Source organism: Eumetopias jubatus, unplaced genomic scaffold (genome assembly GCF_037043125.1).
Source record: "Eumetopias jubatus isolate StellerSeaLion01/CBP00866 unplaced genomic scaffold, mEumJub1_p1.0 scaffold_1, whole genome shotgun sequence".
NCBI lineage: Eukaryota > Metazoa > Chordata > Mammalia > Carnivora > Otariidae > Eumetopias > Eumetopias jubatus.
The window spans coordinates 56,644,077-56,670,365 of record NW_028274807.1 but is presented as its reverse complement, the minus strand read 5'-3'; the positions used below and the strand labels follow the sequence as shown (position 1 = coordinate 56,670,365).

Genomic DNA, 26,289 nt, shown 5'->3' with positions numbered 1-26,289 from the left:
TGTGATAAAGTGTTGAGTAGCTCATGTAATTCATTGAGTGCTGGACTGAATGTGAGAAACAGAATGGTTGATGAGTACAGAACGGTTGTGTTTCAGCGGTTCACCCTGGTGATCTCCTGGCTGACGGGGGGCTCTGACTTGCTGCCACTGCCCAGCATCGCAAGAGTGTCTTACCGCAAATGGCTAGCCTGGAAAAATACCAACATTCAAAAGTCAAATTACAGCTTTCCTTAGATGCGTATAGCTTTCACTCCATTGTAAAGTCAAAAAATCGTAAGTGGAACCATTATAAATTGGGGACTGTCTCTGTTTTTTCAATTCAAGGTGCCCCGAGTAAAAATGGCATCACTCAGAGATCTGCCATATTTCACTGGCTGTCACTAGCCACTCCTGGACTCTAGCCCTCTAAACAGCATTACTGTCCTTGCTCAGGTATTTCTGAGAATGCAACAGGGTTGTTTCTCAGGTACTCGTGAGCAACGCTGATTATTTCCCACATGGTGGTGCATTTACACAGCACTGTTCGTTGCCTCTTCTGGGGGCTGCTGTTGCCACTGAAACTGGGGATGATCCTGTAGTGAATTGGGGTGAGGGAAATGCCTCTCTTCCATTTGGGGGGGTTGTCCTTTATTAGAGGTCCTTCCAAAGTAGTAGTCACTTGCACTCCATTGTCTTTTAGTTTCTACCCACAGCTTCTTAGAACCCAAATATGAGTGCCTGGAGGGCTAGGATGGCAGAAACCAAGCTAGTTCATCAGCTGAGCCTTGGGGTCTGAGTCCCTCTTAGGGAGAATTATCTTCCAAGAAGTTCCACAGTCCCCTAGACAAATACACTGCACATCTCCCCAAGGATGTTTGAATTTCAGCTGTGAGGCCCCTGCCAATGATCATTTAACCTGAAATGGCAGAATTCGTATCAATAATGTTCATCTGAGTGGAGTTAAGGAAGGTGTTCACTCATTTAAGAGGAGGAAAGTAAGGCACAGTGTATGCAACCAGCTACCATCTGAGGCACAACTTCTCCCAGGCACTAAAACCTGCCACATAGGAAGGCTATGGGACGTAGCTTTTTGATCTGAACAGCAAAATCCTCTCTCTGTCTCAGAACGGCTAATTTAAAAATCTGGTCTGCCTAAGGCCTGTCAGTATTTAAATGACTGGCATTGGCTCTCATTTTTTGCCTCAATTTTCAGCATCTCTTAAAGCTTCCACTTACTAATGGGCTAGGTGTGGGAGATGCCAGGGATAACAAGGAAGTGATTTGTCAGCTTAAGAGATGTCACTGGTCATCAAAGAGTGCCTGTTCTTTGTGTAAGCTGTAAAATCCATCAGAGTCACAAAGTCAGATGGGTGACACTTGGTACATCTACAGAAACTGAACATTTACGCCAATTACAGACTCCGTACGTGAGGAAGAACAGAACTGATTTAGCCCCTAGACAGGTAACTCACCTTAGGGCTCTGAAAAAAAAAAATGCACAGTGTGAAATAACAACCAAAATAGAAGCTAAATTCCACCTCATTCCAATCTGCTGGCATCACTCTTTTGTTAGAGAAATGACAGGATAATCCAAGTTGTTTTGGGAAGGACTTCGAGTAGGCCGTGTAAGCTGGAGCAAAGGGATGAGTTTGGGGGACCAGCAGTGGAAGGAAAGCTGGAAACGCAGGGTGGGCTCTGTTGTGCTTTCTTTTGAGTGCTGGGCTAAGGATTTAATATATTCTTGGGTCACCACAAAGAACACTGTTGAACCAGATTGCACAAAGTACTGTTTTGGGGAGTCAGTCTTGGAATTGTATGGGATGGATCCGGGAGGTGAGACTAAAAGTAGGCAGGCCAATGAAGAGGCTTGGAGTATTGTGTGGGGGTGATTTTGGTGGAATTTGTAATGACTGATGGTTGATCTAGAAAGAAAAATCTCCTTACGGATGTGGGATGAATGAATGAATGAATGAATGAATGAGTGATCAATCACAGGCTTTGATGTCTTACTGACTTGACAGGTGAAGGAAGAGGGAGAATGAGCAGAGACCTGAAGGTTTTTTAGCTCAGCTGACTGGGAGCAAGCACTGGGGTTGGGGGGAGGAGCCACAATCAGAAGTGGGGAATCCAGAGGGGCAAGTAGTTTTTGCTTGGACTGTTGCTAAGGCTTCCCAAATGTCTTTTTTAGAAATAAACCTCTTCAAGTTGGTAAATTAAACTTCAACACCATTCAAATCTCCAGGCCTATAAAAGCTGTCTGTTGAGGACAAGTAAAATTAGGTATGAGAGGGAGGGTTGTGCAGTGTAATACAGGTAGGTGGGTGATGTGTTAAGTGTATGGACAACATCATTGACTACCCTCAGAATCTGCTGAAGATTATTCTCTGAAAATGTAGCTTTTATGTGGAACTGTATTCATTTATCTCTCATAAATCAGTACTAGCTCTAGGGGATTTATTTTAAAAGATTAGGTAGCTAACCCCTTAAATGAATAGGGCTTCAGTTAATTATTATTTTCTTTACTAAGAGATTTTCATAATAGCATTTGGAATTTGAGATTGGTAATGCGAGCTGAATTCTTCTAGATGCTAAACTGTTACTGAGTCAGATGAGACTGAGTTTGAATCCTTGTTCTCTCCTTCATAAATGTGTGATCTTTTGTCAAAGGGGGTTCCTTTCTAGAATAAAGCATGGTGAAGATTGAGTTAATATGTGCAAAGTGCTTGCTGCAGTATCTGGCATATGGTACCCTTTGAATAAATGTTAGGTGATGGTTTTGTATGTGTCTGTGTGTGTTTTAACAGACTCACCAACAGTTATGAACCCCAGAACAAAATAGGGTCATATTTCTTTAACTATTCCATTTGCTAGGCCTGGAACAACCAGATTGGCATTGTAAGAACAACCTTGTCCTTGCAGAGCCCAGGAACCTGGAGGCTATCTCAGATCTGGGGTCAGTTGGGATTATAATCAAATCCCATCAAGAGGAAATCAGTTGAAACCGTATGATAATTGACTTTCTCTGCTTGACTTATTTCACTTAGCATCATGTCCTCCAGTCCCATCCATGTGGATGTAAAAGTTGGGTATTCATCCTTTCTGATGGCTGAGTAATATTCCATTGTATATATGGACCACATCTTCTTTATCCATTCATCTGTTGAAGGGCATCTCAGCTCTTTCCACAGTTTGGCTATTGCGGACATTGCTGCTATGAACATTGGGGTGCATGTGGCCCTTCTTTTCACTTACATCTGTGTTCTTGGGGTAAATACCCAGTAGTGCAATTGCTGGGTCATAGGGTGGCTCTATTTTTAATTTTCTGAAGACATAAGGAATAGCATGGAGGACATCAGGAGAAGGAAGGGAAAAATGAAGGGGGGGAAATTGGAGGGAGAGATGAACCACGAGAGACTATGGACTCTGAGAAACAAACTGAGGGTTCTAGAGGGGAGAGGGTGGGGGGATGGGTTAGCCCAGTGATGGGTATTAAGGAGGGGCACGTACTGCATGGAGCACTGGGTGTTATATGAAAACAATGGATCGTGGATCACCACATCAAAAACTAATGATGTATGGTGACTAACATAACATAATAAAATAAAAATAGAGCTACCCTATGACCCAGGAATTGCACTACTGAGTATTTACCCCAAAGATACAGATGTAGTGAAAAGGAAGGGGCACACGCCCCCCAATGTTTATAGCAGCAATGTCCACAATAGCCAAACTGTGGAAGGAGCTGAGATGCCCTTCAACAGACGAATGGATAAAGAAGATGTGGTCATTAGGAGAAGGAAGGGAAAAATGAAGGGGGGCAATCAGAGGGGGAGATGAACCATGAGAGACGAAGGACTCTGAGAAACAAACTGAGGGTTTTAGAGGGGAGGGGGGTGGGGGGATGGGTTAGCCTGGTGATGGGTATTAAAGAGGGCATGTACTGCATGGAGCACTGGGTGTTATATGAAAACAATGAATCGTGGATCACTACATAAAAACTAATGATGTAATATATGGTGACTAACCTAACATAATAAAATAAAATAAAATTGAAAAAAGAAAAAGAGGAAATCAGTTATTTGGTCAGTTGTCTGCAGCCTCTGGCCTCACTGAGCAGGTGTTGGCTGTTGAAAATGGTCTCGTCTTCCCACTGCATCCTCAGGGTACAGATCCACAGAGGGAGAAAAACCTTCTTAGCCAGGGTCACCCCAGCCACAGTCACCCAGTGCTGGAAGACAGCTGGACCTCAAATATCACCGAACTCTTAGGTTTGTATACACACACTCGAACAGACGCGTGTTGGCACAGCTTTTTTTCCTGTGACAAACCCACTGTACCACGATGGCTGGTTCGGGCAAGTTTTCCACAGAAGTAATCCATGTCTGTGACAACCCAGACCTAGTCTGGAGTCTGGCTCTTTAGTCTAGATTCTGTCTCTCATGGTAAGATTTCTCTCTGCAGTTCCTAAGCTCCTAAAACACCAGCTAACCTCAGCCATGTCAGTTAGAGGTGTTTGGGTAATCTGCAGCCTCAAAGGGAACAGGGATGCAGTTGCCCATCCCTTTCTTTCTAGAAACACTGTAGAAATTTGCCCATTCCCATTCCAACATCCTTCTAGTTCCCTATTCTAAAGAATTTGGGTAGAGCATCTTCAGTGGTGGGGGAAAAATAAAAAGGAAACCTGTAATACCTTTGCCCCATAACAATGGATGCCTATTTGTCTTATGCCACGTAATTAAAAATGGTTCGTTCCACAGCTAATTGACGTCTCCCCTTGTAGAAGCTGAAGGGATTGGCAGTTTTTGAAATGCATATTCTCTCATTAGAAGACTTAAATTTCTGCCTCACCAGTCATCCCTCTCCACTATTATTTTTCTTCTTATTATTATCATTTCAGAATTGAGGAGCTAAAAAAGTCCCTTGAGAAGACAACCTGAGAGAAAGAGGCAAATCTGATTCTTTTAAAATCCTGCACTCAAGTCAATTACCATGGTAGCTTTGGTCTGAATATACAAGAAGATACCTTAGCTTTCTAATGAGGTTTTCTCGGATGATTTATTGAACTTTAGGTCCATTTCAGATGGCCACAATTCTCTCTTTTTTTGTTTTTCAATTACAATTTTCTTAGTAATTTGTGCCTTTAAAAAAGTCTTAGGAAATTCTCGTCTCATAGTTTGCATGAAAACCAGATAACCATCTCTTGTACCTGTGGCTTTAATAAAAAGGGAGAAAAAAACCCCATTGTTACAGTGTGATCACTGTTAGTTTGACATCCCCATCAAAGAAAACAGCTCTCCAAGCAAGGCTGTCCTTAAAGCCAGAGACAAGACTTGTCAGTAACTCACAGCCAGAAAAACTAGATTTCCAGAACTGTGATCAGACTGTCAGGGCAGTGCTGCTTCCATGGGGATCAAGCCGAGTCCACCTGTCTGAATTTTTCCCAGACATAACTAAGAACTCTAAAGATGAGCCCCGAGTGAAAGACATCAAACAATTGCATCACCGTTTCCCTTGAGGGATTTGGTCCTGAAGACTAAGAAAACTCTTTTAAATTAGCTCTAATTAAATGCTGTGAATCTGCTGTTCCACCATTCAGAAAATGGATTGCCTCATTGTTTTGTGTATTTTTTTTTTTTTTTCATGTTACTAACAGAGTGGGAGACTGGAGATTCTTTAAAAGAAGATTAAAAGCACGGAAGGGACCTTAAAAAAAGGAGTTAAAAAAAAAGAAAAAAATGACAAGGCTATTCTGGATCCCCCATGGATAAATGGATGGTGGCCCTAGATAATAGATGGTGGCCCTACACATCCGTCAGTATGTGTTGACAGAATCTGTTGATGGGATCACTCAGGTGGTACGCTAGCCGTATTGATTATGGAGTGATACGTATAGATTAAGACGACTACCCGTGCCTTTCACACCACAGTGGCTGACTGTGTATACAGACAAGAACAAGTTATTTTGTATAGACTATTCCTTAGGGGGTGTGTGCAGGGGAGGCGGGCTGGGGGGCTCACCAGACACTCTGCTTTAAGTCGTCCTGACAAAATAGAGTTATTTTAAGATTTACCATAAAGTGTTCCTACACAAAAGAAATGTTTTGTGGAAGGAATTCATGACACCATACAGGCATGTTTCTTTAATTGGAAACTGGATACACTCTACTAAACATTTTATTGGAGAATATATTCCACACTTAGGATCCTAAGAGAAATGCTTTGTGATTAACTGTGATTGTCCATTTATGAAAAATGAGTAAAGGGATAAGAATAAATATACAATTAGGAGGGCAGGCTTCCAATCCTTTATTAATTTTATGCCATTTCCAGCAGTACCATTTCTCCCAAAGATAGTTTATATTAGGCTGGACAGGTAACACCAGACCCAGTCAGTTTGGTGTCCTGTTATCTTTCATTGTTATTTTAACCTTTAATACAAGGTGGGTGTAAATAGAAAGCTAAAGATGCCATATAATGCTGCAAGCAGTTTCATTTGAATATGGGGAAAAACGAGCCCCAAGACCTGTGCTGTTTTTAAGTTCTGAGATAACACTCCTGACTCACTTACAACAAGTGACTTTTGTTTGGTTCTAGTTTTTGGTTCTGTGATGGGTAGATCTGTACACTCTACCAGTAAGTTCCCCAGTAAGCAACATCGACCTCATCTGGAAACTTGTGAGAAATGCACATTCTGGGTCAATCCCAGGCCCAGTAGATCAGAAAGTCTGCAGTGGGGGTTTAGTAATCTCTCTTTAACAAGCCCTCCAAGGTGATTCTGAAGCCCACTAAGGTTTGAGAACCACTGAACCACGCTATCGAATTCGCTCCTCTCCTTGCTTTGCAATCCCAAGCCCACTATTCAGAAACTACAGTCATGACCCAGCACAAAGTATAGTTCAGTGCCTTTAACTCAACCTACTGGCTTTGTAGTTTCATAAGCACAGAGCTCCAAAAAATTGAGCTAAGCAGACATACATAAAGGAAATGGGTGAGTTTCCCCCCTACTCTTCCTTTCTTGCGTATTTAAAGGGCTCATTTCAAGTTCTGAAGTCTGTTAGTAGTCTTTGGGCTTGAAGCAAGTAATTTAACTCCTCTTACCTCTGTGGTCTTCATCTATAAGCACACACTCTTGATGGAATTGTATTGAGTATGAAATGAGACCCGACTCACACTAGCACATACAGCGCCTTTATGGGAATTAGAAACAGGCGCTCCTCTTGGGGGGACCAATTATTGGAAATTATCATTTGTCAGGGCTAACAGTGTATCTTGTCCTAGATTTGGCCAGGAGAGCCCGGGCTGGATTTCTGCCCTGCCTTCTGCCTCCTCATCTGGACACCAGGTGCAAGTATATGCAGAATTCATGAATGAGACAATGTATGCAAAACAGCCGGCATATAACAGTCGCTTTTTATACAGTAGATTACATACCTGACACATATTACACATAAACATACTTTTCTCTGACATATCTGTCACCATTCGTGGAGAGGAGCGTACTTGGTCATCATTGGGTTATCAGTAAAGATGCTTAAACTGCCTAGTAAAAGTTTAAAAAGAATCATACTTCTCAATGCTGTGATGCGTTGAGAGGTATTTGAAAGCATTTCATATTATCCATAATGCAGGGTAGACGTATCTTCTCTGGACCATTAAAAAAAGGAGATCTGGAAAGAAAACTGGTTTCACATTTGCTTACTCAGAAGCCATCCATGACTTTCCTATGGACTGCTGAAATAATTTAAATAGGGGACTGACATTCCAGAGTGAGAAATAACACTTAGATATACATGAAATGTGGAGAAGATATTTCCTGTGTGATATCATTTAGGTGCTGAAGATTGGTTTCAAGTCCTTTTTTTTTTAAATTTTTTTTTAAAGATTTTATTTATTTGAGAGAGAGAAAATGAGAGACAGAGAGCACGAGAGGGAAGAGGGTCAGAGGGAGAAGCAGACTCCCTGCTGAGCAGGGAGCCCGATGTGGGACTCGATCCCGGGACTCCAGGATCATGACCTGAGCTGAAGGCAGTCGCTTAACCAACTGAGCCACCCAGGCAGTTTCAAGTCCTTTTTAAGGGCAAAGGTCAACAGGGAGGAAAGCCTGGACTCCTGCAAAAAGGGGATGAAGAGGGAGGGAGACACAAGAAGAGGAAGAGTGAAGTGTTTGGCTTCTTTACAAGTTCACTTAGGGTCAACCCTTCCCGGAGTTTTCCATTTAAGAACTTGAGTGTCATCACCCTAGGAAAGACCTACAACCCACTGTCATATTTGGTTGTCTGAGATTTTGGTAGTCACTTTTAGCATAGTTTGTTACTACTGATTATCAGGTCCCTGGTGTAAGGAGCTAGGCTCCTGCCTCACACTCACCATTACATATTAAATTGGCACAGTGAAGAATGACTGGGAAAAGCACAGGCTTAAAAGCAACAAATTCTTTAAAGGCTACACTAAATCCATGTGCATCTATCCAATACTAGGTTACAGTACTGCTACTGTAATTAAATGCTATATGAGGAAATGTAACAAGATATGTGGACAAAGTAAAATGCTAACCTAAATAGGATCGTTAAAATGTAACACAGGAAATAAAATTGGAAATCACTATTAGAACACTGCTCATGTTACAAGATGTCAGAATCATGCATAATGCAAGAGTGGAACTGCTTACAGAGACTTTACACAAGAGAATTTAAACTTGCTTCTGTGGACATGAGGAACTACTCTTTGAAGCATGGGCTCTGATGAGATTCTGCCTGGCTGTAACGACATTCCAAGGGAATGTTCCATTTCCATCGGATGCATATTTATTTATAGGGCGCTGAGTGAAGGAGCATTCATACCTTGTGGCAGATTGCACCTCCACCATATTTTTCATTAATCACCTTTCCTTTGGCATCTTCACCATTCTTTATTATTGATCTGTTTTTTGAAACCTCTATGTGAATAAACCTATGATCACAAAATTACCCATTGATCAATGTCAGCAAACACATTCCTGCAAACACAACCTTTAACTCTTTTCTCCCTGAACCCTCATTCCATTTCATCTCTTGGGCAAAGGCCTGAAAAAACAGATGATCCTTGTATTATTCCCTGAAGGTCAACAAATCCAGACTTTGCTAGGTTTACAATGCTGAGCATAAAGCCTGTCTTAAAGAGAATACTCTTCCTCTGCTGCTCAGATTTTAAGTCAAAAGACCTTTCTTGAACACTCGAACATTCCCCTCTACTCTGTGTTGGAGACTGTCGATCACATACTGGTCTTTGTTGTCACATACTGAGAAATCACCTTCTTTGAATACTTATGCCAAATACAAACGCATTTATCCACATACTAACCTCTCTAATTTGGACATAATTAGAGAAAGGGCTATTTAATTAGCAAAAAGTCTTAAATTATAGATGGCTGATTACTTTTGAGTACATAAAGTAATAGCAGGAAATGACTAACAAAGTGTTGCCAAGTACAGGACCTGCCAGGCCTGTTTTAATGAATAGCTAAAGATCACTGAAATTAGCACATTAATTGTATGCATGTAAATTGCTTCGGCTAAGTGCATTAAAATGTTGTTCTCTTTGTAATCATGTTGAAATTATTTGTTTGGTTAGTACACCCTTTTCACAATTATTCATGGAAGACAAAAATGCAAACTTCAACAGAGTCCCTGCCTAAATTACATGCTTCTACATTTTACCGTGCATACCAACGACTCATGGCCCATTTTTTAAAAAACCCCAAATGCGCATCTAACGAAACCCATCTCTGGTTACTCATTTCCTTGCTTTGTGTCATTCTTTCAGAATCCTGTGGAGGACAGGTAAGATCTCAGGCTCCAGATGAAAACTCCCAGAGTGGGAATCCCTTTTCTGCCACATCATTGCTGTGTGACTTTGGGCACAGTGTACAGAGTTCTGAGCCTTAAGATTCTCATCTGCCCTCCAGGATCATGGTGAGGATTAAATGGATAAAATGATGTTTTGAAAAGTTTTCTCAAACCTCCATGATGACGAAAATCACTCGGGGGCGCTTGTAAAACCAACAATTCCCAGGCCTCTCCTCTGAGGTCTCTGCAGCTCCTGATTCAAGGGGAGCCACCAGCCACCCCCAGAGATTCTTATCAGCTGGGAAACATCGTGGGGAAGCACCTGGTTTGTAGTAGCTTCTCCTCGCTCACCTGCGGTGCACTATGTATTGCATTAGTGAGCCAAGAAAAACAAAGGAAATGTAAACTGAAGATACAGAAACCAAAAGGTTATGAGAGCATCCTTGACAGCTTTTTTTTTATACCTCCCAGTGGAGCGTGGTTCGCCATCTTAGAGGGAGAGTAGTTTGCTCCACAGTTGAACAGTTCCATTGGTTCAAAAGACAAATCTCTTATTGCGTAGAAATCTGTTTCTTTTGAAGTTCTGTCCATTGTTCTTGTCTGGTATTTGGAGCAACATGGAACAGGTCTGCTCACCTGAGCATTTGACAGTCTTTTTAAACATTGAAAGAGCTCTCTTATCTCCTTTTGATTTTCTTTTTTCCGAGCTAAATATACCAAGTTCCTTCATCCATTGTTGGTCATAGAACATGGTTTCTATAGTTTTCACATCTGTAGTTTTCACCTTCCTCTAGAGCCAACTTGAGACTACCAGTTTTCCTCTTAAAATGTGTTGTGTGATAGCGTTGGATAGAATGCTATCAATTTCTGAACAGAACAGAATCTAGACAAACCATATTTCTATAAAAGATGCTCAAAATAGATGATCTGAAAAGAATGGTGCACTTAAGTTAAAAGGAAATTTTGACCTCCACTTGTTTGACTTCCTGTGTGACCTTGGATGAGTCATTTAACATTTCCAGGTTCTGAATGACCTGATCTCTGAAGCCAGCATAGCAATATTCCTCTGCCTACTCACTCACCTCATAGGGTTTTTTGAGGATAAAATACAAAAGGAAGTGGTTTAAATGATTATGGACTACTTTTATGACCAAATCAACATAGTTAAAAAGTAAGATATATTTTAAAATTAAACAAAAGATAGGGCGCCTGGGTGGCTCAGTTGGTTAAGCGACTGCCTTCGGCTTGGGTCATGATCCCAGGATCCTGGGATCGAGCCCCGCATCGGGCTCCCTGCTCGGCTGGGAGCCTGCTTTTCCCTCTCCCACTTCCCCTGCTTGTGTTCCCTCTCATGTGGTCTCTCTCTGTGTGTGTGTCAATTAAATAAATAAATAAAATCTTTAAAAAAAATTTAAACAAAAGGAAATGATTTGTCACCTGTAAACTCCATATAAAATAAAATGCATTCAATTTTTAAAGTTTTTTTCTCTTGCTCTTATAGAAAGTATATCATAACATTGGTTCATATCAAGTTCATGTCAATTTAATAAAAATCCTTGAATTTTTTTTAACATAGATGTGGCCAAGCCAGGTTATCTTGCAAACTGGAATTCTGAACTTTACTTTAAAAAAAACTCCAAAAAACAAAAATGCCTTTTGTGCTTTCAGGGTGAGGGTCAATAGCCAGGAGACTAGACTTTAGTGTGAAATCTTAAAGAACTACCTGTTAGGTCTGAAGAGAGAATTGGACATCACCTTCACTTCTTTTGAGTTTGCTGGAATTTTCTTCAGAGAGGAAGGCGTGGTTTGCATAGTGTCTTATTCCTCAATTCATTTAAGAGATTTCATTATCAGTACTTCTCTTTTTTTCTTTTTTCTTCAGTGTGATTTCAACGTCAGGTTTAGAGTAAATGAGAAGTAGGTCTCTCACAGAAGATCGGGGCTTAGATTAATGGGAAAAATAAGCTAATTATAAGCATGAAGAGAGCCTTGCTGATGTTTTCAAATAATTATAGAAACACATTTTTTTTTTGTCTAATGGTGAGAATGAAAAGTAGGATACAAAATTATATACATACGGTGTGATCAGAGGTATGCAAAATGTGTGTGTGTATACCTATGTGCATAGAAAAATAAAGAACACTGGAAGGAACTAAACCAAAATATCAAAAGCGATGATCGCTAGTCAGTGAGAATGCAGGTGTTTTCTTTTTTTGTACTTGCCTGTATTTTCCAAATTTCCTATTATAAGCACATATTGCTTTTATAATCAGAAACAAGTTAGCAAGAAAGTGAAAGAACTTTGCTGCTAGGTAAAAAGTTGATGTTTGTATTAGAAACAAAATTTCATGGATACATTTTTTTTTTTTTTTTTTACTGGTGCCAACTCCGGAAGGTGGGAAAAGGACCTTCTTTTATTCTTCTCCCCATTTAATCTGACATGTAGGATCCTCTTTTAATGATCGATTTCAATGAGGGAACGGCACCTGGGGCAACAATCAAGGGAGATTGCATTACACTGTGACAAAATCTTTAGAAACGCTTTTCTATCTGGGCCCGCAAACAGACTGCAACAGGTGTTAAGTCCTTTTTCTTTTTTAAAGTCATTTTTAAGCAGACTTATTACACATTGAGATACACACTGATTATAAAAAAAAATAAAAAACCAAAAAACCAAAAACCTCTGGCCTATTTCTGAATAATATTAGGATTCTCACTTCACATTAATTTTCTGGTCTTTTATCTAAATTTAGGAAGTCAGGTCAGCAGCACCTGATCATTAGAATGAAAGCTCCATCAGAGTAGGAATGATGTTTGTTTGTTTATTTTTAATTCATCTCCGTGTCCTCAGCATCTGGCCTAAGGCCCGACACTTCGTCGTGCCAGCCCAGCAAGGTAGGAGCATGCCCTCACACCAGCTGACCAGGATACAGAATGGAGCTCTCTTCCCTTCCCCTGGGGGGGGGCAGGGGGGACAGTGCTTGGATCAAGGACGGAGAAACCCAGAGAAACATGGGTAGAAAGGACTGAGTAGATTCTGCCATCATAGGAGCAAATTGGGGAGGAGCGGGTAGAGGAGGGCTAGGGAATCGCCTGGAATCTCCTCCACGTGGAACTGTGAAAGCTCCGTACTTCGGATAGTGAATAGCAAAGACCGTTGTTCAAGCTCTTTGGCTTGTTGCTGTGTTTTGGAAAGGGATGGGGTGAATTACGGATAGCTGTAAAGTCACTCAGAAAAGTTTGAGAAAGGGTTGGGTCAGGGCCGGGGCTGACCAAGGGACAAGTTCGAGTTGGTAGGTCCCACATCCAGAAGAAATAGAGACAGAGACTTTGGCATATACTGTGACTTACCAGAACAGTTGAGCAAAGCAAAGAGGGGCCAGGTCTTGGCGACAAGAAGCTCAGTGTGACTTCAGATAAACCCGCAATTACTGAGCTTAAACTCTGTAACCGTCGGACAGAGGTTAGGCATGGCCTGTGGGGTTGAGGTGTGGGGAAGGGCAGATGGGAGTCAAGTAGTGAAACTCTTGAGCCATTTGGCTGGGGGAGGCTGGGAGAAGAGGTGGTTGGTGTAGGGTGGGTGCTAAGTGGCCTTGGCTGGCTAACCTCAAACAGTAAAGCAAACATCCTTTGAAGGGAAGCAAGAAGGGCAGCTTGGTAACCACCACGTACCTGCAATTTGCTGACATGCATAGAATTCCTGTTCCAAAATTCCTCTCCATGTAGTAAAGCTGCCGAGATTCTTACGTCTTCAATTACTGGCTGGAACGTGTGAGGATCCAAATGACTCACTATGAAAGAGCTGAGTTCATAAAGCTGGAGTTTTAAGAGAAAAACCACTTTTGTCCCCTGGGAGTGACAAGGGAGCAAGAGTTCCTAACTGAGGTGCAGAATAATGCACACTACTTTTAATAGGCTTTAGGGTGCCAGGACCTTAATCTAAAGTAGTGACTCAAATGGTGGGATTTCAAGTACTGTGAGGAACTTGCAAGAAATATGAATAGAGGCTTCTGAACTTCTCATGCCTGAGCGATCTGGACAGCTCCAAATTAAAGCTAGATGGGGTTTCCAAGGGATTCTTTACCATCCCTGGAGGGATTTGGACACAGCACAGCTAAATAAACTCATTCAAGGTTCCATTCTGTGCATCAGGAATCCCTTGGAGCTAAAGTCACCAAATAGCCGATTTGCTAGTCAAGTCAATTCTGTGCTAGTCAAGCTGATTCTTCTTTCAAATCCTAGTCCTCTGGCCTTGGCCCTTTTGTAAATCTGTTGACTTCCTTTTAGTTGGTCCTACCTGCCATCTCTAGATTAATTGTTCCAAAACACTGCTTCCATCGTCGTTTTCTACTGTGAAGTAAACTTTGATGGCTTCTCATGGAACCCTGGGTCTGAAGATGTGGTTCTTGAACCAGCAACATTAGCATTACTTGGAAAGTTGTGAGAAATGTAAATTTGGGGCCCTCCTCCAGACCTACTGAATTGGAAACTCTGGTGGTTGGGCCCACTGATCTCTTTCAACAAACCCTGATTCATGCTGGAGTTCTGAGAATCACTGCCACCGAGTTCTGCAACCTGGTGTTCAAAGCCCTCTCTCCTCTGTGGTCTTACGACAGCGGCCTCTTGGATTTGACACTTCCTGATCCTGCCTTGTATTAATTTTTTTTTTTATTTGTGTAATCTGGTCTCACCTTCAGAAATGTACACTCCTCGAGGTCCTGGTCTGTGTTTTCTAGACTTACTGACTTGTAAAATTATAAAGCCGGAAGAATCTGGAAAAACACTATCCAGTCTATTTTGCAAACCTTTGAACAGTACCTCATGCATGGTGGACGTTCAATTAACAATCGCTGAATGAAATAACATGCCCACAGGGGCTGTGGAGGCGAATTGAGACTGCTGAGACTCCAGTGCCATCGCCTTAATTTAGATTGTGCCTTCTGGCATCCTCTAGGGCTTGTGAATGCCTGGGGGAAGCCTTGGCTGCCTTTGCCAGTTTTTCCCTCATGGTCCCCTTGTATGGGCTTTGGAATTTGCTCGCCCAATACAAGGCAGCACAGTGTTTCGAGATACAGTGGCAGAGCAGTTGAATTAAGAAAATAAAAACAACCAAAACTGATGTTGTTTTTCTTATTGCTGCTTTGAGACTCAGCATGAAATATGAATCTGTCATACACAAGAAATAATATCTTGCCTTAATATCTAAGGCATAAATAAAAATTAATTGCAGCACACAGCTGTTAATTATCTGGCTTTGGAGCATTCCAGGAGCAGTTGCTCATGAATACCTATTCAGCTAAAAATCCCTTGCTTATTAGGACATGCGGACATTGACTATGAAGTTGTTGATTGGTTGCATCTGCATAGTTTAGAGATCCAGGCTACCAGTGGTCATTACACTCGTAAGGGATAGGCTGCTGCAGCAGAAATGGAGTATATTTGGCTTATGAAAGTACTCTTTCTCCATCTCATGAATGTTCACACCCCAAAGGGAGATCCTTGACTTCCAAGGATGGCTTTGTGGTGATTCTTCTGATTGCATTGGGCCATAGATGTGGCAAACATTTCTGTGTGTGTCACCCATACCAAATTAATATGATTGACTATATTCCCCAGACTGTACATTATATCCTCATGACTTAGTGATTTTAAAACTGGAAGTTTGTACTTCTTGATCCCCTTCACCTATTTTGCCACCCCCAACCACATCCCTCTGGCAAGCACCAATCTGTTCTGTGTATCAATGAGTCTGGGTTTTGCTTTGTATTGTTTTACTTTTTAGATTTCTCGTTAAATGAAATCATGTTGTATTTGTCTTTCTCTGACTTATTTAGCATAATACTGTCAAGGTCCATCCATGTTGTCACAAATGGTGAAATTTTATTCCTTTTTATGGCTGAGTGATGTTCCATTATATATATGTATACCCGACATTTTCTTTATCCATTCATCCATTGATGGACACTTAGGTTGTTTCCATATCTTGGCTATCATAAATAATGCTGCAGTAAACATAGGGGTGCACATATCTTTTTAAATTCAAGTTTTCATTTTCTTCAGGCAGATATCCAGTAGTGAAATTGCTGGGTCAATTGGTACTTCTATTTTGAAGTTTTTGAGAAAGTTTCATACTATTTTCCATAGTGGCTGCACGAATTTGCATTCCCACCAACAGCACAGGAGGGTTCTTTCTCCACATCCTTTCCAACACTTATTTCTTGTGTTTTTGATACTAGCCATTCTGACAAGTGTGAGGTGATATTTCATTGCGACTGTGATTTGCATTTTGCCGATGGTTAGTGGCCTATTTTTTTTTTTTTTTTACTATAGGTCAAGTTCATTAAAACAAATTCACATGGACTTTCCTAATTATTTTTGTGGTTGTTGTGCTGGGATTTGATTTCAATAAGAGTGCTGCTACTTGTTTGCGAAGTTTCAAGGTGATTATAGTGATTGTAATTTTGGAACTGCTGGCTCTGTTTTCTTGATCTTGTTATTGTCAAGTCCTTCCTGTTCTCCAGTTTTTGCTGAACTCCCCTCACCCCCTCCCCCCCGTCATCATGATCATCATGACCACAGCTTGTTCACTGAGCCTTCTAGGCTTTCTGTGACCAGACCTGAGACCTGAGATAGAAGTCATTGAAGGAACTCTTAACTCCACACTTTTTGTTCCTCAGCATCGCCTTAGGCTTCTAGTCTAGCCTTTGCCTTACGCCATATTTCTAGAATCATGTATGTCTCTCGTTCTTTGGGTTCAGGATTGACTGTGTGCTGCAATTCTTGCCAAGTTTCCCCAGGTCCTCAAAGAACCTCACACTTGCCATTCCCCCTCTCTCTCGGCCATCAGGGTGCAGCCTCCATACCATAGGCTGACTGAGGCTCTGCTGTCACAGATCAGGCTGTCTGATGCTGCCTGCCTGACTCTTGGTGTCCCTTTTTGCTTCTGAATTCCTTGGCATCACACGGTGCTTTCATATTGAGTGAGCTTCCGCTATTTCATGTTTGCCTCCTGATGCCAGTTTCCTAGCTGCATTATCAGCTCTTACGTGCTGCCATATTTTTTAGCTACTTTGTTCTGCCTGCCAGACTGGACATTCTCCCAGCACCTGCAGCTGGGCCATCCTCCCTGGTGGCAGGTCTAGTTTCAGGTCCCAGAGTCTTCCATTATGACCTGCCCAGACCTGGTGTAACAAATTCCGCAAATGTAAAATATGTCCTTCAGAATGTTTATATTTCAGACACTGTAGTTTAATCCTTTTTACTCCAATTGGGTTATGTTACATTTAAAGAATTACTCCCACACTTTTTTAGTACTCTGTGTGGATTGTGAAAATGGTTGCCTTTCCCCATTTGCAGGTCTTTTAAATAAAATGCAGATGAACCTCGCTTTTAATGAGAATTCCGAGCAAAATTCTTTTGAGAAGAACTTTATATTTTAGGGTGCTATAATCTGATAAAATTGTTCCTGTTTCTGTCTTGATGTCTAAGGCAGGAACTCTGGGCCTAATTATTGTGTTTATTATCCTCAATGTTAATCTAAATATGCAGAGCTGAAGAATGGGCAAAAGCAAAGAAAATCTATGTGTGAATGAGTGTGCATGTGTTGTATTGGAAGAGTGAATGCTAAGTAAGGTAGGTAACAACAGGGGAAAGCAGCTATGTCCATTTGACAAATGTTAAGGGATCCCTGTTAATGTAATAGTTGTTGATGATGTGAACACTTACTATGGTGTATCAGGCAGTGTGCTAAGTACTTGGATTACCTCAGTGAAACCCTCTTAAGTAGGTACTAATTTTTTTTTTTTTTTTTTAGAGAGAGAGGGAGAAGGAGAGAGAGAGAGATGGGTGGGGGGCAGAAGGAGAGGGAGAGAGAGAGAATCTTGTGTGGGCATGGAGCTTGACGTGGTCCTTGATCTAATGACCCTGAGATCATGAACTGAACTGAAATCAAGAGTCAGATGCTTAACTGACTAAGCCACCCAGGTGTGCCAAGTACATACTAATTTTGTTTCCACTTCACATGAGAGAAAACTGAGGTTTAGAGAGGTTAATTAACTTACCTGAGTCCACACAGGAAATAATTGCTAGATTAGAGAGTTCAACCCCAGCAGTGTAACTCCAAATTAGTATCACTGATTATACTGTTTTCCTGTTCTTCACTATGATGTTTCCAGATTATTCTTATAGGACCAGAGAATAGAGAATATAGGAGTAAAATAATTAGCATGTATTAGTTATAATTTTCAAAGGATTTTTACATTAATCCTCAAAAAAAGATAAGGTAAGTGGTATTGTCTCCATTTAAGAAGGCAAAAGAAAGACTGAAACAGTGATTCTCTATTATCACAAGTACCTGTGGTTTCTTCATTTGGCTCTTGTTTACTGTTCCATTGTGGGAGTCTACCACATTATCCTGTTGGTGGATGTTTGGATTTTTTCCAGGCCTTTTGTAGTGTATAGTGTCTCTATAAACATATACATATTTCTAATGCACATTTTGCATGCCTTTTTCTCAGGTGTATACCTAAGAGTATATATGATAAAAATGACATTTAAGACAGTATATATATAAAAAAAGGCCATGCATGGAGCAATGATGACAGTGTGTCATGAACTGGTAATTTTGATTAAACTAATTCTGTGAACCTGGGATTAAAAAAAATTTTCGGTGAACCTGAAGTCTCACCTTTTCTCCCAAAAATAGTAACCGGGCTTGATGACTTGTCTAGGGCAATAGAGAGGTGGAGCTGGAGCTAACTCTAAGTTCTATAGTTACAGACAGTTCTTAGTCCTGTCCCACTTCTATACATGAACATTATTCTCACCATTCCATTTGGGTGGCCTGAGAACTACAGTCTTCACAGATTCTGAGGAGAGATTATACACCACTGAGTTGCAAGTCTGTTTTTGCAGAAGAGATTTGGTTTTGAGAAATTACTCAAGAGTGTTTATGGGCCCATGGGCCTGTGTGCTGTTAAGCTTGAAATGAAAATGGCTTCGTGGTTTAGTTTTGTGAGGGAACCAAAGCCATAGAGTTATGATCCAGTGCATATAACATTGAAGGATAACAATTTAAAGTTCAATAACTCTTGCCATTTATCTTCACCAGAGGATCTCAGAGAGTTTTATGAGAAATTATAGACTAAGAATTTGGAGAGTTATGTGCAATTTATGGTTAAGAAAGGAAGTGCTAAAGTTTTCTGGAATGTTCCAAGTCTGTCATTAAAGAAGGCATGAAGAGAGCCCAGGATCATTGACTCTTTGGCGAGGAACCCTGGCAGGAATAGATGTGACCAAACGATTCAGTGATTCTGAATGGCTTCAGCTTGCTTTGAGTGACAATATTCCTCTTCCAGGGGCCTTGCTCATTGAAGGAGGACATAGAGGAGTCAGCATGAATTGATTCCCCAGAACCTTTAATAAACGGTGATATTGTGGTGGTCATATTAATACAGCTTTTGTAATATGTTCTCTGATTAGTGTTTCTCCCACTTTAATTGGAATTTTAAGCACCATAATGATGTGAGCCAGCTGAAGTTTTTAAACAGTACAGATATAAATGGTTACCCTAAATTACATTTAGGAGAAACTCTACTTGAACTATTTAGGTTAATAAATAAAGACACCAAATTAATATAGTCTATTTTAAGACCAAAAAATGTAATACTGTAAAACTTTGGTGATCTGTATGCTTTCTGTTGGCCAGCCATAGGATTTTTAATTGAATTACTACAGAAAATTCAGCACAAAATATTATCAGATTTAACCACCCACTGAGTGTGGTGTTATTATTTTATTAGGCTAAATCAAAGGTTGCCGCAGCTCTTTTCTGCACTGACTTTCAACCCAGAGGGGTAAAGTTTTAAAAGGAGATGATGAAATTTTAGAAAAGAGCAAGAACTTAATAAAGGGATAATAGTCACATATTTTCTTCAGAAAATGAAACTATTTCATGGCTACTTTATATGTGCATTCCTAGGCTTTTAATAATTAGTGAGTGTCTATGACATTCAAGTTCTGAAGCTTGTAACTGGCCTGAGGTTGAGACTGAAGGAGAATTGTGGGGGGAGAGAGGTGCTCCTGGAGAAAAGACCCATGTGCAAGCCCAGGGGCAATAGTTTCCACATTTTAAGCGCACTGCATTTTGGCCATATCATCCCAACAGCTCAAGAGATGGGTGGGATGGCAGCATGGCTGGAAGAGTCAGCCCTGCAGATAATCATTTCAAAGCCTGTACATCTTCATCTGGTCATACATGGTTAGGAATGCTCCTCCCCCTTAATCTGTTCTGAGTCTATGTGTCTCCTCTTTCAATTTGAGATGACCTAATTCAGTGGTTCTCTAAGTGCAGTCTCCAGACCAGCAGCACTGCCCAGGAACTTGTTCGAAATGTATATTCTAATGTGCTCATCCAGACCTACTGAAGCAGAAACACAAGGGCTGGGCCCCAGCAATCTGTGTTTTAAAGGCCCTCCATGTAATTCTCATGTCTGCTAATATTAGAAAACAACGGATTTAAATTACATTGATCAAGTGTATGCATTTTTTTTTAATCAAAGAGCAACTTTCCCAATGTCTGATTCATAGTAGGCTCTCAATAAATGTTACCCTGAAAATGAAAATATACTTAATTTGTCACGCAACATTTGACAATGTTTATGATCATATTTTTGTCTTTTTGTTACTGTATACTCAGAAATGAGTACTTGCCCTCACAGATTATTCATTTTCTTTCCTTTTGAGACTAGCTCTTCAGCTTTTCATTTAATATGAAAGGTCATCAAAAAAATTGTTGTCTGATGCTTCAGTTATTTAATTCTCCAGAGAGTCACTGAAAAGCAAAGTGAGTTTGTGCCAATCATTTCTTCCCCATTTTTAAAGAGGGATAGTCACTTCGCTGTCAATGATGATTAGTGAAATTTTTCTCTCGTCTCTTCTGCAGGACGAGCCAGAAGTTCAGTGGCCAAGAGTTTGTTGTCTTAGGGCCTCTCAGTTGGCTTCGAGTCTGCTTAGGCAGCGGATTCACCCAACACTTTAATACCCTCAGCTTTGCTTCAAGTCATATGTGAAAAGGGTGAGGGGGAATCTATCACAAAGAAAGCTGAAGTGCAACAGGTTTCTGAAGACAAATGGACTCAGAGTGTAACATGTGAATTCTCTTGTATCATATACCCAATACTTTCTGATGTGTGAAATCTAGGGGAATCATGGGCTCCAGAGTCAGTGAGATTGATGTGGTATAAACCTCTTTCACCTCTGGTCAGGCAAATGACTTCTGTGGGTTGAACAACATCCCTGCATATGAGCACATCTAGCCCCAGGGACAGGTTTCCCAGGTAGGGGTGCTCAAAGAAAGAACCAAGGCCTGGAGTTAGGTATATGTCCTGTGGGAATGAAAATGCCGATTGTGGGTGAAAACTTGCAATGCAGGCATCCCTGAGAGTTTGGGGAGGCTCCCACATGGAGCAGGGTGGGGGAAGTAGGGATGGGTAAGGGGTGCTGAGAATCGACCAGCAAGACAGAGAAGTGTGGTCCAGGCTGGAGGAAAGTATGCCTGCAGGGAGCCAGGGATCTGATTGGGACCTCTTTTGTTAGCTTTCCTTGTAATTCTCATGAGGAAGTGGGTGGAAGGAGGCTCCTAGAATAGAATTGTGCTGGGTAGTGCTAACTACTGCCTGCGCAGCTCGTTCTTTCCCAAGTGAAACCTGCTACTCACGACACAGGCTTTGAATTGGTAGCTGGATGTATGGCTCTTGAGTCCTGGCCATAGCTTCTCAGTTTTGTCCTCCAGACTTCAGCGTGTTTGTTCATTCAGAGAGAGAGGGGTGAATTGGCCTCTAGAGCTCGGGCCCTGGAGGCAGACTAAACAACTGCATTTTGAAGTCCATAAATCCTGACCACCTTGCAGGTGCCAGGCACCACAGAGACACTAGGAATCAAGTGAGAAGCAAGAGTTCCTGCCTTCAGGGAACACCAAGTCTAGTGAAGGCCATAGATCTCTAAACGGCTTAAATTCAATGGGATAATTTTTGTAGGTACAGAATGGTACATAAATTGAATCTGTTTTTGTTTCTTTGTTTGTTTTCTGCTTAAGGAAGTCAGCTAAGCCTTCTAAGAAGAGGTAATACTTAAAGCTAGGTCAGGTACTGAGGAGGAAAAACGCATTGTAGGCAAAAGGAAGAGTGTTTAAGAAAGCACGGTGTCTTCAGGAAATGGCAAGTGGTCTGTCTTCCCCAACAGCATATGCTCTCTGAAGGTGAGTGGTAGACTTGAGGTAGGACAGGAGACATGAAGTCAGATCACAAAGGACCAGTATCTTGTTGGGGGGCCTAGGGAGCAGAGCTTTAGATAGGAGGGTGACAGGTCAGATTTGTTTTCGAAAGATCATTCTAGCTCCTTTGTGGAGAGTGAGGTGGAGGGAATAGAGCCTTGTCAAAATACAGTGAGGCATGATGAGGACCTGGCCCAGGTCCATTGCCAAGGCGGTGAAGAAGCCAGGTTGACTTTTAGAGGCTTGAATTTGTCCAGCAGACTTCTCTTTTAGAGTCCTCGCCCACCTCTTTGGGGGCATCAAGGGCTGCTTCTGTAGTTGCTGCCTACACAGTTGTTTCTGCTGGAGGCTGCAGATTTAACCTGAGCCTGCATTCTCTCGTTTATCCCATGGAGTGTTCTTCTCTCAAAGATTTTACCAAACTCTCCTAATGGCGCAGAACTGAAGCCAATTACAAAGAATTCCATGTTAACGTATTAGTAAGTAAATTCTGTATTTAGATACCATTGTGTGTGTGTGTGTGTGTGTGTGTGAGAGAGAGAGAGAGAGAGAGAGAGATGAGCAGGATAACTTTGTACTTGACATGTAATTTAAGTAGCTTACATCAAATGCTTGAATTCATTCATGAAACTTTTATTGACATTACACTATGTGACGGCCCTATTAGCTTCACTGAGGGGTAACTTAAAAAAATATTAGACTTCCTCTTGCACAATGTACCAACTCTGGTTTATTTTTATAGCTGCAAAATCAAGGAACTTTCTAATAGCATTTGGTTCATTCATTCATTTATTTATTCATCCATCTATTAGTCTGTCAGTCAGCAGATATTTGTTAATCATCTACTTGGTGAAGGCAGAGTAATGATATGAGGAACACATTAGGGGTGGAAATGAAAATAGAACAGAGAGTTCTGGATGGACCTCAGAGTTCTCAGAAAGCCCAGAATATAAAATAACCTCAAGACTTCGGGTACTTAATCTTTAATAGTAGGGTCATTTTCATTATTAAAGAGCATCTTGGGTTAGGAAGTGAGGTTTTAGCTTCTTAGATAACCTATCCTATCTCTGCCCCCATGTTCCTCTGGTAATTACTTGAAACTTTTGGTCACTGGGCTGTGCACTGTGTACTCACTAGGCCATGATGATTTCAAGAAATGAATGAGGAAAGTATTTTCCATTACCTGTCTGCAGGGTTTTCTGCTCAGTAAAAAAGGGACCAGATAGTATGCTTTCCTAAGCAGGTGTGATAGAAAATATTCAGTCTACCCCACCCAGTCGCAGTCTGTTTGAAAATTGGCCAGTTTCAGAATTCAGCTACTAGTTGTTTGTGTAAATGACTAATGGTCATCAGAAAACCATCTTAGAAGTATAACATACCCAGATGTATTTTGATCTCTTCCTCCTTTAAAGTCCCTCTTTTAATTGAGAAAACTCTTTCTCATTCTACAGTTGTCTACTCCTTTGTGGAAAGAGCACTTGCTGGGAATCGGGTGACTTGATTTCTAATCCTAGCTAACCTGCTAACTAGTTGTATGGCTTTAGGCCAGGGTTGGCACAGGATAGCCTGCTGCCAAATCTGACCTACCACCTGTTTTTGTAAATAAAGTTTTATTGGAACACAGCCATGAGTATTTGTTTATGTAATTCTTTTGTGCTGCAGTGCAGAGAGGAATATTCGTGGCAGGACTATATCACAGAGCCTAAAATATTTACTATCTGGCCCTTTACAGAAAAATTTGTCAACCCCAACTTTAGTCAGGCCATTATACTTGAGCCTTAGCTTCCCCATCTGTAAACCTAGGGGAATTCAATTAGGTTGTCCCCAGGGCCTATGTTCTTTTTAACATTCTGTTGCTCTATAACTCTTCATACAGAGAAGCCTCATATCAATCATTGTACACTGGGATATAAACCTATTCATATTTATATTCACTTCTTCAATTTATGAAGCACTAATACTGGCAAGCCACTGTAGAGAACTAACAACTCTAAGAGTCTCTGCCCTTGAGAAGCTTATACTCTGGTTAGAAGACAGAGTTACAAGGTTTTGAAGTTAAATTATAATAGAAGATAATAAAGGATAACATCAAAATGAGTGAGGATGACTAAATGAGTTCAGAGGAGAGAGATCATTATGGGCTGAGATGATAAGGGAAAACCTATAGGGGAAAGTGGCATGTTTTTAAGAATAGTCATCCCCATGGCCCCATAAAATATTGGATCTAGTGTCCTTCTAAAGCAGTAGTTTTCAGGTTTTAGAGTACATATTTTAGAGTGTAGGTTCCCTGGGAGAAAATACAAATTCCTGCAACCCAGCTTTAGTTTAGAGGTTCTGACTGTAGGTCTGGGGTACATCCCAGAAATCTGTTTTTTCAAAGAGCACCCCCTGGTGATTCTGATATACATGGAGAATTTTCTTACTTTTAAAAATATTGCTTTGGAAATTGGTTAAGTTGCTAAATACTGTTTCTGTTGAGGAATTCATGTTATGTTTGGCAGAGTCTTATTAAATCCTACATTTTCTGTGAGTAGGAGGAACTCCACTATCAATGGAGCAATTACTTCAATGATCTTCTCTCTCCTTTTAGGAAATCTGTGATCTCCCAGGCCAAGAACAAACTGAGGAGTATCTCTGAAAGCCATTGAATTCCTTAGAGAAGTCCAGAGAGAAATCTGAGATCAGTATAATATTGTGTCTGTGATAGCTGAGGATAAATTATTGGAAAGGGTCAGGGTACTAACTACTTCATTTTGCATTTGACTCTTGGTCCTTTTGTTGTGAGCTTTTTGTTCATGCAAAGCTGGCTGGGGTCCGCTTAGTGGGTCAAAAAAAAACCCTCAATGAAAGAGGTTGGGAATCTCCAATCTCCATCCCAAAACATGTCACTGATGACTTGAACATATCACCAGATACTCAAGATACTGAGGAGACCTTCCACCTATGGGAGAATGACCCTTGGAAGAGAAATTTGGAATCATCATCAGAGCCATTGGAGGGGACATCTGAGAGTCAAATAGGTGATATTTCACAGGATCCTGTCATGCCTCCAGTCCAGAGGAGAAAGTTAGATCCACTTCCAAAAAAGCATAGAAATCTTAGGAAGGCCATAAGGACAAGGAGAATGAGGAAGAGCAAGAGGAAGGAGAAAGTGGAGACCCACTGCCCCCCGATACTTCCAGCACCTTTGGTACCACCACAAAGTGAAGATGAGGTGGTAGATGCGAAGCCGACCATCCTCAGTGCTCAGGAAGACGATCCTGACCTTCCCAGTGAGGTAAGGATGAGGCGTGGGGTGTCAAAATTCTGGGCTTGCCACATTTTCCTAGGAAAAATAATGACACCTCTTCTCCTGCAGTGAGAGGAGGTGGGGATAAAGAGCTTGAGGAACAAACTGGGATCATTGGGCCCAGATAGAGCATGAACTGGCTTAGAGGGTGATGCCCTCTCTGTGTATGTGTGTTGGCATTGAGGGCTTTAACTTCTTTCTTCTGCTTGCAGGCCCAATTACAGAGTCAGCAGGAGGAGGGTTCCTGTGTGATGCATCAGGAGTGTCCAATCCAGCCCTGTGAGCTCCCAGTGTCCCCGGAGCCTGGGTCCTCTTCTCCTGCAGTGACATCCTTGGCATCACCACCACTCTGCTTTGGTCGCTTCTTAAGCTGTGTCTGGCAGACCTTCTCGAGGTCTCGGAAGTGGAAGCCCTCCAGAAGACAGGGCACTGAGCTGGTGGAGGCTGGAGGTGATGCTAAGTCTTTGAGACCTGGCCTGCTGAGGGATCTGGGCAAAAACAGAGTGCAGCCTCATGAGGGCCTGTAGCAAGTTGATACCAATACAGGCTCTCCCTGTGTTGAGTTTTATAGCTTTCTCCATATTGTTGTTCCCTTTCGTTGTGTTCTTGTTTATGGAAAAGAGAGCTGCTTTTATGCTGAGATCCTTAAACCTAAAGAAGCGACAAAAGCAAAGTAACTTTGAAGTTTTTAACACTTTACCCCAGTAGTGGGATTGCTTCCTACTTCCTCCTATTAGGCTGAAGTAGCATTCACTCTGGAGCAGTGGTTCCCAAAAGTCATGTGGGTGTCGCTCATGTCTTCAGTTAGCTCAAGTCTCACTACCTTCTGTGAGGATGGAAGCCATACCATCCCATCATCCTGAGTAATGTTTCCAGATATCAGCCACCAAGTGGAGACATCTCATGTCCAGCTCCTCTCATTGTCT

The 26,289-nt window shown here is 41.4% G+C and overlaps 1 protein-coding gene across 1 annotated transcript in view; it reads left to right on the top strand.

Moving 5' to 3' along the window:
* The window catches only part of LOC148165007 (uncharacterized), a 56,114-nt gene extending 30,224 nt beyond the window's left edge, over positions 1-25,890 (top strand). The window contains exons 4-5 of the mRNA XM_088022890.1: positions 24,878-25,351; positions 25,576-25,890. Of these exons, the coding sequence (XP_087879016.1) occupies positions 24,878-25,351; positions 25,576-25,890 (789 nt within the window). The remainder of the gene's footprint in view (positions 1-24,877; positions 25,352-25,575) is intronic.
* Positions 25,891-26,289: the final 399 nt, after the last annotated feature.